The sequence below is a fragment of the Cavia porcellus genome, unplaced genomic scaffold (assembly GCF_034190915.1).
Source record: "Cavia porcellus strain 051 isolate PalLab524CR breed Dunkin Hartley unplaced genomic scaffold, mCavPor4.1 scaffold_2, whole genome shotgun sequence".
NCBI lineage: Eukaryota > Metazoa > Chordata > Mammalia > Rodentia > Caviidae > Cavia > Cavia porcellus.
In genome coordinates this window covers 7,500,858-7,520,716 of record NW_026947485.1, presented here as the reverse complement: position 1 = coordinate 7,520,716, position 19,859 = coordinate 7,500,858, and the positions used below count along the sequence as shown (strand labels likewise).

Below are 19,859 nucleotides of genomic sequence, written 5' to 3'. Positions count from 1 at the left end.
TGAGTGCTGTGAGCCTGTGGACTCGGACCGTGCTGCTGCGAAGAGCTGCCCTTTCCTGCCAGTCCTTTAGTGTTCAGCCCTTCAGTCCTGTAGGCTACTCAGCTCCTTAAAGCACTTTCGCTCTTAAACCAAAGAGGAAAAAGACCTAAATTTGTCTTCCCTCCCTTGGAATTGAGCTCAGGATTTCACACAGAACCACACCAATATACTGATACTGACCTGGCTGGGCTTGAACTTGCGACCCTCTTGCCTCAGTCTCCCTCAGTCTCCCTCAGTCTCAGAGTGCTGGGTTTATAGCATAGGCCACCACACCTGGCTTTTGTACTTTACCTCTACAATAATGTCAGATATTTCCACCTAAACCCAAAGTGGAAGGTATGCTTTGGGATGGGTAAGTTAAAAGTTGTTTCAAGTAAATTAATTGACTATTGGTATAAGCTTTTAAATTTGCAGCTATGATATTCTATCTTAACCTAAATATTATTAAAATGCAGCAATTTCCATTGGCATAGTTTATAAAATTGTTATAGAGGCATGCATTTGATCTGAAAATAATTCTAATATGTGTTAGCAAATTTTCTAAAAATGTCTTTGGAAATATCTAAATTGCACATCTCTTGGGATATCCTTGCTTCTTTTCTCTATTTATCTGGCTTAGTGCTGTCCAACATAAATAAAGCATACATTACACAAGTAATTTCACATGACCCAGCAGCCACTTTTTAAAAAGAGCCAGAGGAAACAGGTGAAGTCAGTTTTACTAATGTATTTCACGTAATTTGGTTACCCAAAATACCATCTTAGCATAAGTAACAGGAACATAAGTAACTAGATAGCATTCATTTCTACCATTGCTGTGCAGAGTTTTTGGGGTCCCGTGAGAATTTTACGCATATCTCATAGCAAATTTGAGTTTAGCCTGGTCACTGCTCACTTTTCATAAGCTAGTGGCCACCGTGGACAGGAGAGATCAAGTCGTCCCAGTGGCTTTTTTCAGCTGGTTTAAAATCTAATCTCTTACTAAAGTGTTTCACTGAAGACGCGGATGCGACTGTCTTATTCACGGTTTCCTTGTCATCTATGACCGCCAGATGATGGCTTGTGGACCCACCGGGATGATACCTGTGGTGTATCTTGACTACATGCATGTGTAGGTGACTCGAGTCAGCACTAAGACACGGGTGCTACTCTGTAGAATGGTCACACAGAATGGAAGACATGTGTGCACAGATCTGTGAGGACTGGAGGATACTTGCCAGAGGAATCCATTCGAAAACTGGTCCTGGGTGGCACTTGTTCTGGATGGGAAAATGGGGAATTAAAATTGAAATTCATTTACGGCATTAAAAGTCCATCTTTACTTTTTTTTGGTTGCTATTATAATTCCCCCACCCCAGTCTTACACTCTCATTTAACGTTTTTTTCTCTCTAAAATCCACGGTAGACAGATTTACCCTGCTTTGCATATGAGTGTGTGTGCTAATGTATCTCTCTCACATGGATCCAAAGAGAAAAATCTCAGTTCACTTAGATCAGGATGGGAAAAAAAGATCACCACTTCCAAGTATTATTAAATCATTATAAGAACGCTTCTTTAAAAATAAAGCCAATCTAGAACTTGAGATAGCTACAAAGTAAATGTAAGTCTTTTAGCATCATTTTATGGTAGTGTGTCATGAAACACTGAAATGAAAAGTGAACATTTGATGGTGGCACTGATTTTGTATGCCAGTCCAAACATTTGGATGTCTTTCATTATTTGAATGGTTGGATTCATGTATAAATACTTGAGTTAAATTAGTTTATTTCAGCCAGAGAGGTCTCATGAAAACTGTGGGGTCATCTATGCTACATGTAATAATGTAAACATTAACGTACTTGGGGATAAACATCTTTATAATGTAGGCAAATGCCCCATTTAGAATTCCAGGACTTTGGAAACTGGTAGTATTTGAGTATGGAGCTTTTCTGGTTAAAATTACCAGGGATGAGGAAGGGTCCCTCCTATGTAGATGTGTTCACGGTATACCAGTGTTCTGCGGGGCTTGATTTGCACACATAGGAAATGACATTATGAAATTATGCTTTGATCTTTATTTTGCCTCCAGAATTCACTATTTTGACTTCATGGAGGTATTGACAGAGTGACAGAGCCTTGGCCATGAAGAACTTTCACTGAAAGGCCTTCACTGGGTGCGGACAGCAAGACTCAGGCCCCCAATGCTGAGAATCCCTTAAGGTGCTTTGCACTGTCTCAGAGAAAATTTCTCAAGATCCTTTTTAGGAAAAAACACTTCTTACAATAAGGCTGAGTCAGAAGGATACAGAGTTCGCGACTTGGGCTACCCAGTGAGTTTGAGGCCAGCCTGATCTACAGAGCGAGACCCTGTCTCAAAAAGCCCAACAAAATGACTAAAACCCAAAAATCAAAATAATTTTCCATTTCCAGTTTACTTATACAGTCTGTAAGTAAAATGTGGTCTGCACTAAGTGGTCTTTGTTTAAGCTTAGAATTATTCTGAATAAATACAGTACCCCAATGCCCTTTGGTTCTATGCTGTGATTTTTTCTTTAACATCTTCAGATATTTTTCCTCCTCTTGAGATATTCCCAAATGGCACAATCAAGTTTAATATGAGATCTGCAAATGGTGTGTGGGTGCAAACCCCTGGTCAAGGAACACTGAAGAAGACAAAGCTTGAGGCCAAATAAGCCAAGCTACTTCCTTCCAAGAGAGGTCAGTTAGTTTCGTCTTCATCATGAACTTACCATAAAGTTCATCATCTTGCTGAAAATCACTACTAAACCTCTCTAAAGCATAAATCCATATTATAGATAAAAGATGTAGAAAGTTCTTGTGGGGACCCCACCCCCAGACTTCAATATAAAAATTAATTTTAGGCTGGAGGAAATTTTAGGCCACTATTTTAATATTATATATAACCACACACATTTAAGATACGCAGTCATTAATCACCAAATTGATTATTCCTTAAGAGAATTTATAAAGAGGCAACTTAAAAGACTTGGCTTTCAAAGGCAGACAGTGGGGTTAAAACACAACAGACCTCTCCATTCTGAGAGTATTAAGATGACACATAGTTTTATAATATAGTTGTGCCATCTGAAGTGCTGTGAACTGTCATTTGATTTAAGAATTAAAATAGGACTAAACTTTGATTGTATTGTTACTGAGCTTGCTTTGTTTCTGATAAAGAGCTAGTTTCACTCATCAAAGATGTAATGATCATACCTGCTAGGTGGGCTGTAGTTCACCAGGAAGGGTAGTTAATTTCCTATAGGAGGTGTTAGAGAAACTTCAGGCTTACCGTGAACATCTAGGGAATGGGAATGGGAAGGAACCTTTTGTTAAAAACACAGACCTGTGTCAAGGCTGGGGGAGAGCTACCTCCAAAGACTTCCATTAGCTTTAGAACTGACACGGACCCACTTGCCATCCAGCCAATCTGTGTTATTTAGTGCAGCCTTGATGGTCTCATATTTATTCCTGATATTACTTTGAGTTGCATGGTCAACTCACACCACCAATAAAATGCTTTGACATCCTAAATATCATTCAAGCAAGAGCCAATTTTTGAATCTACTGTTCACATTTCTTTCTCCCTTCCTATCTCTCATCTAAAAGCTCCAATTTTTAAATAACTCAACAAAATAAATTTATGAGAAATAATACCGGATCTAACTCCTACAGTACATGGTAAACTATATATGCAGTATCTTGGTGGTATCATGGTAGCTTCCCAGTTTCAAAAGGAACCTAATAGAAATATAAATGTTATCATAGTTATTACAAAGCACCTAAGACACCATTTTTGAAATTAGACTTCCAAATTAATTAAAATCTATGTATTAAAAGATGGCAAACCCATCTTAGCAGGGTTTATTGATCTCTGTCACAAATATATAAATGCGATGTGGAACATAATGTGGGATATTTGAAACTGCAGCCAAAAGGCAATTTTTTCATAGATCAAATCATAAGCATAAATCATCCTGATAGCATTAATGTTTTACCCATGAGAAAAAAGTACAGAAAATTAACCTTCATAGTACAGTTGAGGATATTAAAATGATAATGTTAAAATTTTTTTCTGTTCTCTCAGGATACTAATGCTAAAGTCGCTGGTAAAAATGTCTCGACATTTACATATCATCTTATTTTAATATTTTGCTACAGTGAGATGATGCTCCAGAGAACGTGTGTGAGGACTACTTTCATTAAGGCCCTCAGCTGCCAGCTGCGTCTGAGCAAATCCAGGCCCGGGATTGACCTAAGCCCAGTGTCAGGATGCAAACCTGGATTGCAATTGGGGGTGGAAAGGAGGCTTCTCACTGTCCCTTAGCTGCTTACAGCAGTGACAGCTGTGAATCGATCAAAACCTTCCTGAAACCTTTTGATATTTGCAGCGTGACTGTGTCAGGAATTCAGTCACAGAGGGAAAGAGGACTGCAGCCAGGAAAGTTCAGGCAGAAGGACTTCCATGGGCTTCTGGGAGCTGGTTCTGAGCCCCAAGCTGGGCTCCTGCTATGCGCGATGCGGAGCCCTGGTGTCACTGTTCCAGCACTGGAAGGGCATGCTGCAGTGGTGATGTCATCACGCCCTGATCTCTTGCTGAATTCCTCTGGTGTTAGGGTGAGCGGCAGAGCAACCTACAGCCCCCACTCACTAATAAACAAGGAAAGAGCAGCCCAAAACCCAAGAGTTCGGAAATACAACTACCTATGTGTGATCACCTGTGAATTACACATACCCAACAATATTGGACAATGAAAGAACTCAATAATGAACACCAGCAACAAAAGAGAAGGCTAAGAGCCAACAAGTGTGAAAAGCACAACTGTCCATTTCTGATCTGCTATGAATTACACTTTCATTTCAGGCCTAGCACTAGAAAACGGCTTGCTTCTCCGCTCTGCTCTTTAAATGGCCTGTAGCTACTTTCGATTGCTACCTTTGCTATGATGCTCTTTGGTAATGATGGGTTAAAGCTTTCTAATTTCTGGGAAGGAAAACTGATTGTATAAGCTCTTTGTGAAGAATTCCAGGGGAAATTCTGTTCTAACGAGGTTATATCATAAGGCACATTACACCGTACGAATCCCTGACACTTTTAGGATCCTATGCTTGAGTGATGTCTTACTGCAGTGGAGTTTGGACATGTTGTACCTCATAAATTATTTATTTATAATAACCAAGGTTCAATGCGAAGAGAAAAAAGCTTGAACAAGCTTCACTCGTAACTCATCTTGGGTTCCAACCAAGGGACAGAGCCGAGAGGGAAGGACAGAGCTGTTTCAGGAGGAAGGGCTTCTCCTTCTGCTTGTATCTGCTCTGTACGACAGCTTCCAAAGCAGCAGCCTATGAAAGGTCCCCAGAGCTGAGGACAAGACAAACCTCTAGAACAAAGTCAGGCTTAGTGACAGGGAGGTAACAGGATAAGACTCTACTTCCTACAAGGCTTCGTCAACAAATATGGTGGATATTCACTTAAAAATGTACCGCAGTAGAAGATACATGGCCATGAATCCCCCTCAGAACACTCCCACTTGCTTCAAACACGCTGATCCCATCGTTCGGCCACTTCCGGAAGCAGATCTGAAAGCCCTCTTTTGAGTATCTTGTGTCTAGCTGCCATGGCTGCCTCGATGTCCTGAGTGGATTCAAAACATTTAACTTTCACGATAACTTTGACTTTGGGAAGAGCCAGAAATTGCTCAGTGCCAGATCTGGTGAACAAGATGAGTGAGGACACACCGTGATGTTTCCATCTGATTGGAACTGGCCTAACTGATTAGAGAAGTACGATCAAATGATACAGTGAATGTTTAAATAACAATGTTATTACGGTGAGAGACATACCACCTCTCGGAATACTCTCTTGCATTTTGGACACACTTCATCCCATTGCTCTTGGGGATGTGTTTTATTGAAATAAATTAAAAAAAATTTTTTTGGTACTGGGGATCGAATTCACGACCTCACACCTGCCAGGCAGGTGCTTATGCCACTGAGCTAAACCTCCAGCACCAATTTAAAACAATTTTTAAGTATTCACTGTATTTCTTGATCACCTATTGTAAATCAAAGTTTCATTAGGATGATTGGAATTTTATTTGTAAGATTCCAAAGTGAGCCAGACTCATTTGCTTTGTTTGCCTGGCCTAGTAATAAAGACGAGAGATGCAATGGCCATAATTTGCAGTTATCTAAGTGTAGTCTTTCCTGATTCTCAGTGTGATTATAGAGCGGTAGAATCTGACTTAAGTTCTGTGATAAGAGTGAGACCTCTGTGGCACAGTACAACTCTGCAGGGAGCCTCACCCTCTAATTTTCCTGCTTACTTTGTCAAGCTTTAGAACTGGCCATATGCACAATTTCTAGGTAGGGCAAGCTTGGCCATGAAAAGCCACAATGTTAGGTTTTATAGTGAATTAGGAATAAAGCATATGGAGCCAAAAATTTGATTAGCCAAAAAATGTCTTTCTGAATAGATATTAAAATTTTTGCTTATGGTCTGTACATTTAGATATAGACTTTTCTTGACCAGCAATGATGGCTATTTCTTAAATAGACTAATAAAGTGAAACCATGATGTTTATCACTCCAATGCAGATAGTCTACAGAGCAAAAGAGCAGCTAGGAATAATTATGCTGGGATAACGCAGCAGGCCAGACCTGTCCCAGAAAGATTCACGGGTAACTAGGCCACCAAAAAGACTTCCTGCCCTACCAAGAATGTACGGCCAAGGAGAGGGCACAGTCACACATGGTGAAATAGTGGCAGGAGATGACAGGGCGTAAGAAAGTAAGAATCTCTAGAAACATTTTTTTCCTGTTGTTGGAAACGGTTTGCACAGTCCAACATTAAGATTGTTTACAGAGGACTTTTTAATTGCAAAGAAAAGTCCAGCTCTTCCTTTGCAACTTGAGGGAAGAGCAAAGAGAGGAAAGAAATGAAAAGTAGCGTGGTGAGCCCCGCAGTACAGCGGGGCTCTTTCCCTTTGGTTTTAAGGAGCAGTGAGAAGCCAGCAGAGACAAGAGAAATGTGATGTTTGTAGTCTTTGGTAGGATGAGAAGGAGGAAGAAGATATTTGTTCTTTTGGGAATTGGTGACACAGGTTGAGTATCACTAATCCAGAAACCCTAAATGTCCTATCCTCCAAACCTTTCTGAGCACTGACATGACCCCACAAAGTAGAGGTCATCGCAACAGAGATGTGCCACGTACACTGTATGAAATTATCATCAGGCTATGGTGTAAGGTGCCTACAAGACTTAAGTGAGTTTTGTGTTTAAATTTAGGTGTCAACCCAGGATACCTCATTTCGTATATGCAAATACTCTAAAATCGGAAAAACTCCAAAATCCAAAATACTTATGGACCCGAGCATTTCAGATAACAGCACAGGATCAATGTTCAAATAATTCATATGAAAACCTAAGGGCGGCATTGCCCAAAACTTAAAATATTTTCTTGGCATGGTTCTGCATCATATATGCAAGTTTAAGCTTATACGGAATTAAGTCAACGGGAAAAGAATTTCTTTCTGCAGAGTTTAAACATATCTAACACAGATTCTCCCGATTATATGTCAATTTTGTAGATAGAACTTAAGAAGCTACCAGTATTCTAATGTATTTTTATTGTGCATTTCACAATCCAGATACCGAGATTACTTGATACGTTCTATAAGGTGGCCTTGTTCAGGAATTTTTTCCTGTATATAGCATTTGTTTCTCCAATTTCACTGTAAAGTCTGGGGATCAGACAAGACTTGTCATGCATTCCTCTCATGGAGGGCTTCCCAGAGTTCTAGACACACAGGGGGTTTTGCATATTCCTGCTGATTGGTGTGGGGCCTTGAGTTCCCACGCCTGGGCCCTGTGCTCATTGCTCTGAAATCAGAGGGCCTGCCTGCTTTCTGAGTGGATGATCCTTCCCTTCTCTGTCTTCCTTCAGTTCCCACATGATCTGTAGAAGACCTCAGAAGGTAGGAGGTGTTTCTAGCTTATTTTTCATAAGCATGTACCTGTCAGTTCTGTTTAATGGGGCTCTGGTATCCTATGGCTGTCTTCATTTGTTTAAAATCACATTTCCCCCCCAGGAATACATCTTTATTAAGATGTCCTGTGCACGCACATTAAAATGTCAGCATAATCTAATTATGTCTCAAATGAGGCACAGCAGCATTTAAATCATTTGATAAATTTCCATCATTGGCAGGGGACTGACGACTTGAATCCAAACATTTCTTGACAGCCTTGATAGTTCAGTAGTTCTTGACAGCCCAGACTTGTGCGTGGAGGGGTATTTTTTTTTTTTTTTTAATTTGGGAATTGTAGCCTAGTTTTGAAACATGCATGACTCTTTTTAGCTTAACCATGGTTGTAAAGAAAAGACCATAGGGGTCATCACTAGTCAGGGAAAACGTCAAAAGACTCCCAGCTTTCACTAGTATTCTTTCTATGTTTCCTAACCCCAATGCTTTTTTTTAATAGGAAAAAAATTAAGACACATAAGAATAAATAGATCCAAAGCTAAATGTTACATTTATGACTTAAAGTAATAATAGCAGAGGTGGTTCACAACCAAAATTGTGATCCTTGCCCTTTTTTAGGGGGGTTATATGTGAGTTTTATGATCATTGTATTAAAAAAGTAAATAAAAATTCCATTTCAAGATGAAGAGAAGTAAATGAGCTTTTTATTAGATAATTTTTAAAAAGTATTGCTCTTAAGTTTTTAGTGATGGGAGGAAACATCTTCATTCTTGGAGGCAGGAAATGTACAGAGGACGAAATGCTCCCTCATTGTTCCAAAAAGAGCTGATATCTACCCAGACACCTCAAGTTCTGGTTTCCTGGGTTTCTTCCCATGACGTACTTTCTGTGTTTCACTTACACCCCATTTAGTGTTCCGAACTAGCAGGGCAGAGGGGAGTAGGAAGAGCAAAGAGCTTGCCCTCTTCGGGCTTCCTGAGAGTTGTGACCTGAAACACTGCTGTGACCTCAGCAATGTCAGGAGAGCAGGCTGGAAGCAGAGTGTAGGGTGTGGCTGGAGAGCTAGGGCACAGGACAAGGGAGCACAGGCAGGAAGCTGCTGCTCTGCAGCTGCAAGGGGAGAGGGGATGAAGAGCTGCCGGCAGGGCAGGGAGGGAGGAGCAGAGGAAGGACTGGGACGTGGAGGCAGGCCGGTCTGCTGGCGTCGCCACAGGTGACGGGAAAAGCAATGAACATAAACCGCCCTGCAGGGGAGGACAGACTCAAAATTCTTTCAGGATGCCAGGGAGTCTCAGGTCACCACAGAGAGGAGCTGGGGAGTAACACATCACGGGCTTTGTCCTCAGTAATACAGCTTTGTATTGGTCTGAAACCACAGAAGAGAAGGGAAGGGCTAACAAAGAGAAGGACGCATCTCTTCAGGCTCCCAAAAGGAGCAAAGCAAAGACGCGAGGAAGCGATTTTAGCAATGCCGCCACGTGTTTCTTTCTTCAGAGTGGGAGCTCTAGGGTGTCTTGCTCCCCACTTGTTCATATTCTTCTTAATTCGGCATTAGATTTGTGAGAGCAGGGCACAGGGCTCATCTCTGAGCCACCCCTCGGGGCTGTGAGCAGAGGGGATATGAATAAATACTCAGCTGCGAAGGAGGAAAGGCAGTAAGATCTGTGCTGATGTCTTTGCAAAAACTTTTCAGTTTAATGTTGCTAATCCCCTAAATTCATCCCCTGCACTTTAGAGCTAAAAACGATCACTTTGTTCTTCCTCTGCGGTAGCTGACTTCTAATGACACGGCCTTCTGAAGAGATTTCACTTGTTTATCCAGAAGGAGAAGAATGAAACCCAGGAACTCGGATGCAGCCGCTTATTTAAAAGTGAAAGCGTAGGTTCATCGTGATAAAAATGATCACTCAGTGGCCTGCGGTCCTATTTTAGCAACCAAAACTAGTTCTACCAAGCGCTGGAGAGGGTGGGGAAAAGGTATTATGCCTGCTTTTCCTTTGACCAGCTGGATGTGTAACGCTCAGTCCCTGAGCTCATCAACACAGTAGGCAGATTTGAGATTCTCTGAGATTACACACAACTGTAAACTTCTTTTTCATGCTACATCTGATAAAGTTGGAAACAAGATATTGGCGGGACGCTAGCAGAAAGGAACTCAGCAGTTTGCACAGGGGAGCATCATAAGCCCTTTGCGCTAGGCTAGCTTCCCATGCGCTCAGGCTCTTATTACCCAGTGTACAGCACCCTCAGGCCATTTAGATTTCTGTCCTCTCACACATGCAGGACGTGACCTCCAGGGGATGGAAAGAGGCACCACAGATGTACACGCAATATTAAAAGCCTTTGTTTTCCATTATTTATAAAGTATAATGAAATAATTCTGGAAGACCTTCAACAAGGGTGACAAGCGCAGACATGCTGTTTCTAGACACTGTTCAAGTGGACCCAAACGCATCAATGAGAAGCAGAGGATCTGTAGAAATGATGGGCACCTGCTCTGCTCTGCCTTGGAAGCAGGTGATTTCAGAGCTGTGCGCTGCAAAGACTTAGCTGACACCGGATGCAGGGCTCTGGCTTTGTCAGTGACTGCCTTCAAAGCTCTCAGAAAAACACCCACGCTTTGGTCAAGATCAGATTCAACAGACTACAAGTTCCAAATGATTTTTCTTTGGTGATTTACATAAAACTAGCAAATGCCCCCACTCCAAAGTTCCTGATTCTCTTCAATGGTTTAGGGGAAAAAATAGGAAATAAAATTTCAAAACAAAAGACATATTCCACTTTTATAATCAACAGGATCTTTAAGTCAATGGGTAGAAAGTTTCAGTTAGATTGGAGGACTCTAAGTTCTACTACACAACACTTAATAATAACGTATCTTTCCAGAATGGTTAAAAGATGTTTCTCAGTGTTCCCAGCACAAAGAAATGGTCAACACTTGACATGCTAGCTAGCCTGATTTGACCACTCCAAAATGAAAAATGTTCAGATTATACCCCATAAATGTACATGATTATTTGTCAATTAAAAATGAAACCATAAAAATGGGGAAAAACAAGCTTTTGAGAGAACTTCAGACCAGCTGAATTCACTTCGGAGACACTTTGAAGCTCAGAATATCAAAGCATGCCAGTGCTTTTGGCCTCCATGTGTCTCCTGGCAGGGCACCAGCTGAGACTAATGCACCCTGGTTTTTGTGGCTTTCACTTACGCCTACTTTCATAAATGGCTCTCGACTTCTCGTAGAGCTCGTATGGGTCAGGCTTCCGTGGGTCAAAGGCCTCTGTTGAGTCCGGAAAGGAGCTCCTGTGGAGGGCGGGGGGGAAGGGTAGGTTCTGTGGTACGGCCGGAGCAGATAGGCTGGTTTGAGGACTGCCTTGACTCTCCCATCGGTCCATCATCTGCAAAGCAGGAGGGAACAGAGAACGTGACTGGGGAATTTGGGTTCTTCCTGCTGATTTCCCTCACTGCCTTTAAGCCAGACTCTTCTGCCTGGTTCACTTCACTTCCAAGAAGCACCGCAAACTTTGGCATGCATGCCTTCCTGGAAAATACTCTACTTCTGCATAATAAAGCATCATAGGCTGTTGTAAATAAAAGTAGCACCTTCTTTGGGATGGAAACCTTGTCACCTATGAGCAGGTAATCTTTAGCAGATCACTTAATTTATCTAAATTTTTTCCTTTATAAAATAAAGATAACATGTCCCTCAAGATGATTTATGGGTAACTGCTCAGAAGTGGATGGTATTCTATTTTCCTTTTCTAAGAGGGTCTCCATTTATTATACCACTGTCCTAAAACAGAAGATAAAGCAGTCGTGCATATTGTTTGCCATCTACACACACCCCAGCCGCCTAAAGGTCCAGTCCCTTCCTTCTGGGTTACAGGCAATTCTACAGCTGTCCGGGATCAGGGGCTGCTCAGCTTTCTAGGAAGTCGTAATTGACTGCTGGTCTGGTGACATCTCCCCTAAAATGTAGCTACTACTGCTGGTAGCACTTTCCCTGCAGCTGTGACCTTGGATTCTCACCGTAGCATGGCAAGGTAGATAAAGCAAGGATGAGTACTGGTCTGTTATTAAGGATTTGACTGTCTATCAAGGTCATCTTAGGACACCTGTCTCCCAGGTATCCTGAGATGACCTATCATCACTACCAATTCCACCTTCAGCCATTAACTGACATCGCATGCAAACCCAATGTTTGCCTTCCTGCTGTGAATACACCTGCAGCGTGTATAAAAGTTAGAGCAAGTTATCTTGCTACCTACAATTCTGCACTGGGTCAGCATGGTCCTGCAGACTGAGGTTGAAGACCCTTGTTCATGTGGCATGCTCTACAGGACCCAGGTCCTGCTCACCTAGCTTGTGCCTACTGAGAGCTCTCCTGAGCACCACTGGCACCCACAGCATTTGCTCCTGCCTCTGAAGCTCCACGTACCGTGCTTCTCCTTTTACCTGAAGCATCCAGCCCGCTCCTACTTCCCGATCCCCACCCTCACTTCCCTGTACTGGGTTCAGAACCAGCCATTTCCCTTCCCAGGGGTCTCTGCTGACCACCGTGTCCACGCTGGCTGCTCCTAGTGTGACCACTGCTGGTGCCCCTCTTCATGCCCACTGTACTTAAGAGTCCAATCATTCTTGTCTCCTAAATATAGTGTGCTGGGGTCAGGGGCTGTGCCTCTCCACTGTCATATTACAGAACACAGTAAGTGCTCAGAAAACATTCATCTTGCAAGTGAATAAAATCACGATTGAAACAGGGACACCTTGTAAAACAATTAGTTTCCATACACAATGCATTGCATTTGGAGGAGTAGCTGGAACCCCAAATGGACGGCATTTGGATCCTAACTTTGTCTTCTACTTTGCAGTCTGCTCCCCCCCCCCCCCCACTGGCTTTATTTTGGTCCAGGATTTCCATCCACTGCAAGGGAAGGGAAGGACTGTGTAGCCTGTGGTTTTCAAGCTGTGTATACAGGAGCCCTTGTGAACACCAGGGATCCCTGTAGCCCTCTTGAGGACAGAGGCTTGGGCTCAGCCAGGAAACTGGGAAAGCAATGGGTCACTGACCTTTACTTCAGGAAGACTGGCTTACGTTGTTTTCTACATGGCTACTGCCTGAGATTGCATTTGATCAGTTTCTGTAGCTAATGAGGATGATGAGCCTGGTCTCGTTCCAGTCCCTCATATTAAATAGGATCTCTAGAAGCACAGCGGTGGCCAGGGGCTTGTCTGAGCCCCAGCAGCCGGTGAGAACCAGCCTGTAAACAGGTCAAGCTTGTTGATGGCACAACACAAACTGGTGAACAACTAGCAAATACAGACGGGGTTCCAGCTCCTCCTCTGCTCCTGGTTAGTAAAGTCCTCCAACTCGTACTTCATGATTCACTGAACAGCAAGGCCTGCACAGGAAGCCATTCTGGCTCCTTTGGCTGTTCACTGTAGACGATTTGCTGGGAGGCAGACAGGCTTACATTACTCCTTGTGTGTTTGTTTTTTGCTAAACTTTAACTGACTTTGGGTACTATGCAGATACCTTGTGGCTCTTACTTTTCCACTTTGGTTTCCAAACTTTTGATACTGACTGCTGAAATGTAAGTTAGAAAATGGCCTGAGATGCTGTAGAATCCCCCTTGCCAACGTGGGGTCTCAGTAAACCTCTGTTTCTTCCATCCCCCACCGAGGGTTATCGGAAACCTGCATGCATCTTGCAGGCTATGGAGCTTGTGTGTAGTAATTGAAGGAAACATGCTTTGGGTGAAATAGTGGTGTTTCTAAAACAGTCATAAACTACAGAACAAATAACACTTTGGGTACTGTTTGGGAAATTTTCTGTGGCACATTGACAAATTCTACCATTTCTATAGCATAGAGATCGGGAAATTAGTCAAGAGTTCAGTTCATGCTTAGTAAGGCACTGACAGCTTCTTGCTGTGACATTCATCAACCCTCCATTCACTCCGTCAGGGTTTCTTAAAAAACTGTAGAGCAGAAAATCGCTGTGCCCATTGAGAAAAGCAGACTTACAGCCCCCTGGCCCTGCCTCACTCCCTCCAGATGAAGTCTCCTGTTAGCGCCAGCCCAGGAGACTGTGGGGTGCAGGAGAGAGGTGGCCCCTCTGCTAGGCCTGGTGGCTGGAGCAGGCTGCACCTCTGGGAAGGCGAGGGCGCCTTCAGATGACTGCTGCCTATTTCTCTAGGCGCCTTGGTCTTTGGCCTTCTGCTTTCTACCTGGGACACTCTGTGTTCCTTGCTACCATCGCGAGTCTCCTGAATTCTGATCCTGTCCTATGCCCAGGGCCCAGGCCTCACTTGCTCTAAGATGTATCTTTCTGGTATCTAGAGTATGTGCTACCTGCCAGGCTCTTCACTCTCAACTAGGAATTGTATTGGCTTTTTCTGTTCCATCCCAGAGCTGTTCGTATCTGGGTGAACATAAACATCTTACTAGAGTAGGGGATAATGGAGCAGAAGTCGCTTTCTGTGTCTGGGAGAAGACTTGTACCCCTGCTGGCTTTAGACAGTGGGTGAGTGAGTGAAGGATGCTCTGATAGTATGCAGGCTAAGTCCCTGGGACATCCGCGGACACAGTGACCATACCGAGGCATCGAATGGTAAAACAGAAAAGTTCGATCATGAGTATGATTCATTGTTTAAACCCAGCTTTGATTCCAGCACATACACAGGGAACAGAGAATCAGTGAATAAGGTGACCCCTTCCCTGAGCACTCTGCGCTGACCTTGTGCTGAGTACACTCCCATGGTTATCTCAGGCAGGGTTCTGAGATGGAGGCACTGGGCTTAATTCCACTCTTGAAAAGGAACTTTGATTCCTTTCAGATTTAAAAGAATGAAAACCCACTCAGGAGTACATTACTTGTTAAACAGGAAGTGGCTGTCTTGACATGGATTAGCTCAAGAAGTGGATCAGCAGGACAGAAGAGGGTCAGTGAGTGGCCAACGACCAGGAGGAGGCTAAGTCTCACCTTTTACAGTATTTCCTGACTCTGACTAAGTACATCATCAGCCCTCTTTAAAGGAGAATGTGCATACACCTAAGTACTGGGGGGTATTTTGTATATTTGTTTCAATGACTGTTCAGCCACGTGGCTTCATGTCACAGAGTGACTGATTTATTAAGGGCTTATGCACAGATGGTCTAACTATGGGGACAGGGGTTTATACTTTTGAGTTTAACATGCAGAGGCCCTTATTAAGTACCTTATGTGGATTAGCTCATAGAATACTTGTAATAGCCCCAGGAGAGCCGTTTTATTCTCTTTGTTTTATAGAAGTAGGGCTGGAGAGGCTGAGAACTTTAGCAGCTACTTCAAGGTCAGATAGTAAGAGAGGAGAAGTAAGACTTGAACCCAGGCCATGCACACGCCGTCAGAGTCAGCACCTTTAATGATTAGAACATATGTACGGCTGCTCATTATAGCTCTCAGTCTAAAGGGTCTCTGGCAGATACATGGAGGACATTAAATCAAAAGTTCTCTCTCCATCTTGGAAGACCTGGAGGCCCAAGCCTTCCATTTTGCAGATATGCACAGGAAAAGGATTAACTGTACACTGAGTTGTATAAAACCTTTTTGGGAATTATTGACTAGGATGTAATTACTATAATGACAGCAAATGCTGTAATTATGTCAAATGACATAATTTGTGTAGTAAATGTGGGACATATAAGGAAATCACTAGATTGCATAATTGTTGTGCTATGACAAGGTTGCCAAGTTGCCTGTTATATTAGGTAAAGAAGTGGATAACCACAGAGCTCAGATTGAAGTTTGGTAGTGAAAGGAAGAACCTATTTAGAAGCTGGACAAGATCAACCATTTTCAATATTTAAAATGACAGGCATCACTACGTGATTTGCCTAGGGCTGCTTTGCCTATCTGAGGGTGTCTGCATACAAATGAGCCAAACCCGAAGTCAGAGGACTGGTGAGAGCCTCCCGTGTTCCCACGGTTCCCTTCCCCTTGTGGGACTTGGCCATTGCTGTCAGGGTTGAGTAGTCCAAGGCACCAGAAAGTGGAATCCCAGAAAATCAGGCCCAGCTCTTGGGGGTTGAGCAATCAATAAAGCTCTGGTTTGGGTGCTGAATGCCCCCGAGGCTGATGTGCTTAAAGCTTGGTGCCCACTAGGGCGCCATTGGAAAGTGGCAGAAGCCTGGGGAGGTGGGGGAAGTGGGAGGTGCTTAGGTCACGTGGGTGTGACCTTGAAAGGGATTGTGGGATGTTGGCCCCTTCCTCCCTTCACTCTCTGGCTCATGCTGAGAGTGTCTTTGCTTCCCCATGCTCTGCGATGAGGGGCTGTCTCACCACAGGCCCAAATCAACAGGGTGAGCTACACAAACATGGACAGGTACTTTCACTACTGGGCCAAGATCGGGTTTTTTTCCCTATTGGTTGTTTTGGTTATATAATTATGTCATAAAGAAGTAAAATGTCTCCTGAGAGCCTTACGTGTTCAGAGGCTTTGAGAAGGTGACGGAACACAGGAGCTACACTCATCAGTGGATTAACCGCAGGTGAGTGTGGCCTGGTGGGAAGAGACCGATCACTAGGGCTGTGATCCTCCAGGGTCTAATCTCCTCCCTGGTTCCTTCCTTCTCTTTCTGCTCCTCAGCTTCCATGAGTCGAGTTGCTGTCCTCTGCGAAGCCATCCACCATGCTGTTTCTCCCTTGATACTGGCTGACCATGGACTGAACCCACCGAAAACTGTGAGCCACATAAATCTCTCCTCTGCTAAATTGTGGGTGTCACGCATTTTTGTCTTTGGGATGGGACAGTAACTAAAATACTAGGTTTTCATTATCTAAGGCATTTCATTAGAATGCTGGAAAGCTGACACAAGAAATTCCAACTCAATGGCAAATTAAGACTGGTTCCAATGTTAAGTCAACTTGGCCAACCAATCCTCACAGAACCATTGATAAAACTCATGAGCCTCAAAAACCAGGTAACAGGAAATCAACAATGGCTATCCTGCAATGCTTTTATTCCTTTCTTTTGATTGGTTTTAGTCTGGTTTGCTTTGTTTGATTTTATTATGTCTGATGGTATGGACAGAAAAAAAGAGATGACATTATAGTACCATTGTTGATTTCCTATTGTCTTGATTTGAAGTTCTATATCACCTTCATTGTTCTGCTTTGGTTAGTTTTAGTCTGTTTTATTTTATTCTCTTTGAAATAAAAAAAATAAAAAAATAATAACTCACTAGCCTCATACATTAGCATAAAAATTTCAGCATGTTACATAAGGGACCTAGACCAAGAAAGGTTAGATGATGGTAGAGATCACCTATTATTTCAGAAAGATTTAGAAGTACTACTTTGCATAATTATCAGATTTGTGATATGTATTACACAGATGTAATATGTAATATATATGTATAATATTGCATAGAACTAATATATACATATATACATGGATCTAAAATAAATACACGAGTTGGGTGTGGTGGTATGCACCTAAAATCCCAGCACTCGGGAGGTTGAGGCAGGAGGATCATTGAGAATTCGAGACCAGCCTGGGCTATAAGGTGAACTGAAAGCCAGCCTGGACTTCACAATGAGACCTTGTCTCAAAAAGACAAAAAAAGTAAACACTTGTACATGCACATAGTGTGTGTGTATATATTTTATTTAGCTCTTCGGCCATATATGTTTTTATATATCTGAGACATTACAGTGTTAGATGTATATGTGAAGTATAAGTATAAATATATAAGTATATATAAAGTTAAATTTCTTTCTTTTTTTGTGTGTTTTTGAGACGGGGTCTCACTATGCAGTTCAGGCTGGCCTTGAGCTCACTTTGTAGCCCAGGCTAGCTTTGAACTCACAACGATCCTCCTGCCTCAGCCTCCCGAGTGCTGGGATTACAGGTGGGAGCCACCACGCCCAGAAAAAGTTAAATTTCTTGTAGCTCAGATTTAATTTGCAGGGCAAGACCTCTGAGCCTATAGTTTATATTGTTTTTAAACATTACAATTATAAACAAAATACAATGTGCGTTTCAGGGGAAAAAAGAAAAGATTTCAGAAGTATTGTCATTACATGCGACTGGATAGTATGTTTACTTTGTAAGTCTATGTAAAAATGGGAATGATTATCTGCATATGAAAGCAAGATGAACTGGTTTTTGATGTAGAGGGCAAATATAAGATAAGAGCACACAGAAAATTTGTCCTCTGGCATCACAGACCCTCACAGGTGCAAGAGATTTAAAGGTCATTCAATTCAACCCTCATTAAATAGGATTATATGATAGCCAGAAATAAAGAAAGAAGAATAACAATTCCAACTCACAGGCTTTGGAGTTTTCCATGGAGAAAAGAAACCTGCAACAAAGAGAACAACATTTGAAGTGTGAAAACATATCCCACCACCACGTATGCATGGTATGATATCATTCTAATTCACTTTAAAATAGTTTACAGCAATAGCAAGAACGAATTTCTACATGACTGCAAATTATTTTTGAGGAGCTCAAATTATTTCATTGGAATTATATTAGTGATTCTAAGAACATTTTCTTAATTGACCACAGAGGATCCTGAAACACAGAGAAGGCCACTGATTATGTGGCAAACAGCTACTCCAGAAGGCTCCAGACTAAGTCACCCCTAGGGATTGCACCACTCGGGCTTAGCCTGAGACACAGCGTCTACACGATAAAATTTAGGTTTACCTCTGCTCGGGGTAAGACATGATTCTGCTTTGTATACCTACTTTATATAGTTAAAAATCAATCTGCAAGCCTTTGCTATTCCTAAACTTAAAAATAATGTTATGTAGGTCTGTTATAAATCAAATAAACCAAATTGAATAAATCAAATATTATCAAATCAGATAAATCAAATCCCACTATAAATTTTTATGTGTCTTCCCTGTCTGATATCTCTAGTGCAAATTTTTATTTTATTATCCTTCTACCCCAGTGCTAGTGTAATGTCTCACAAAGAAGCTCAAAATGTTTGCTAATTGAATGAACAGTATACCATGGAAGCCTTTTTATAAACTTAAACCCTTTCTATTACCACAAATTAGATTAGACAGACTCCATTAAGGACACATTAATTTCCTCTACAAAAAGCACTGTTTTATCACATAGGTTCATTTTTTTAAAAGGCAGTAAAAACAAGCTCAAAATAACAGAGGGAACAGGACTGATATACTGGTCCTAACTACCCAAAACTTAATCTAGCAGATAAAACAAAATTGCTTTCTTTTTCTAGAATATCCTTCCTCTTTCAATAATTTTTTTGCTCAAGTTAATATTAGGTGATGTCTGATAAAATGTCGAACAAGAATGAAATATGTACTTCATTGCATGCCATTCGCCATGTTTATCGTCTTTAAAACAGAGATGACCACAATGGGCGTGGTTGATAACCATAATTCGTTTATACAGGAGAGAGCTACAGAAATCCAGATACACAATCACCTGGTAAGCAACCCAACTCAAGCATGCAAGAACACCAATGGCAGCGCAGTGTACACTGTGATGAACGGATGGTTTTACACAAAGAGCGAGACCACAGGATTCTCCAGGTCTGTCAGCCTCTCTGGAACCCAGAGTGGCAGTGATGTTCACACAGCGCCATCTCCACCATGAAGCCTGGGTAGAGTCAGCTTTCTTTCTGCCCCACAAATTAGTTCTCATTTCTCTTTTTCACTAATGAAAAAAATTCTTTTCAATGTGTGATTTGATTATAATTTAATTATAAGGATTTAATGGTATACTGTTTTTTTGGAAAGAGCCAAGAGTAAAAATTACAGATAAATGAGCACATTTCTCTTCTGGATTCTTTCTGTAAAATGC

The 19,859-nt window shown here is 42.0% G+C and overlaps 1 protein-coding gene across 13 annotated transcripts in view; it reads right to left on the bottom strand.

Annotated features, from left to right (window-relative positions):
* Magi2 (membrane associated guanylate kinase, WW and PDZ domain containing 2) overlaps positions 1 to 19,859 on the bottom strand; it is a 1,223,070-nt gene that overhangs the window by 150,498 nt on the left and 1,052,713 nt on the right. For 9 of the 13 annotated variants that reach the window (XM_063233871.1, XM_063233916.1, XM_063233939.1 and 6 more), the window contains 3 exons: positions 18,344 to 18,375; positions 11,234 to 11,423; positions 1,257 to 1,298 (listed from right to left, as the gene is read on the bottom strand). In XM_063233871.1, coding sequence (XP_063089941.1) covers positions 1,257 to 1,298; positions 11,234 to 11,423; positions 18,344 to 18,375 — 264 coding nt within the window. The remainder of the gene's footprint in view (positions 1 to 1,256; positions 1,299 to 11,233; positions 11,424 to 18,343; positions 18,376 to 19,859) is intronic. The other 4 variants (XM_063233891.1, XM_063233908.1, XM_063233875.1 and 1 more) reach the window with 3 other exon arrangements.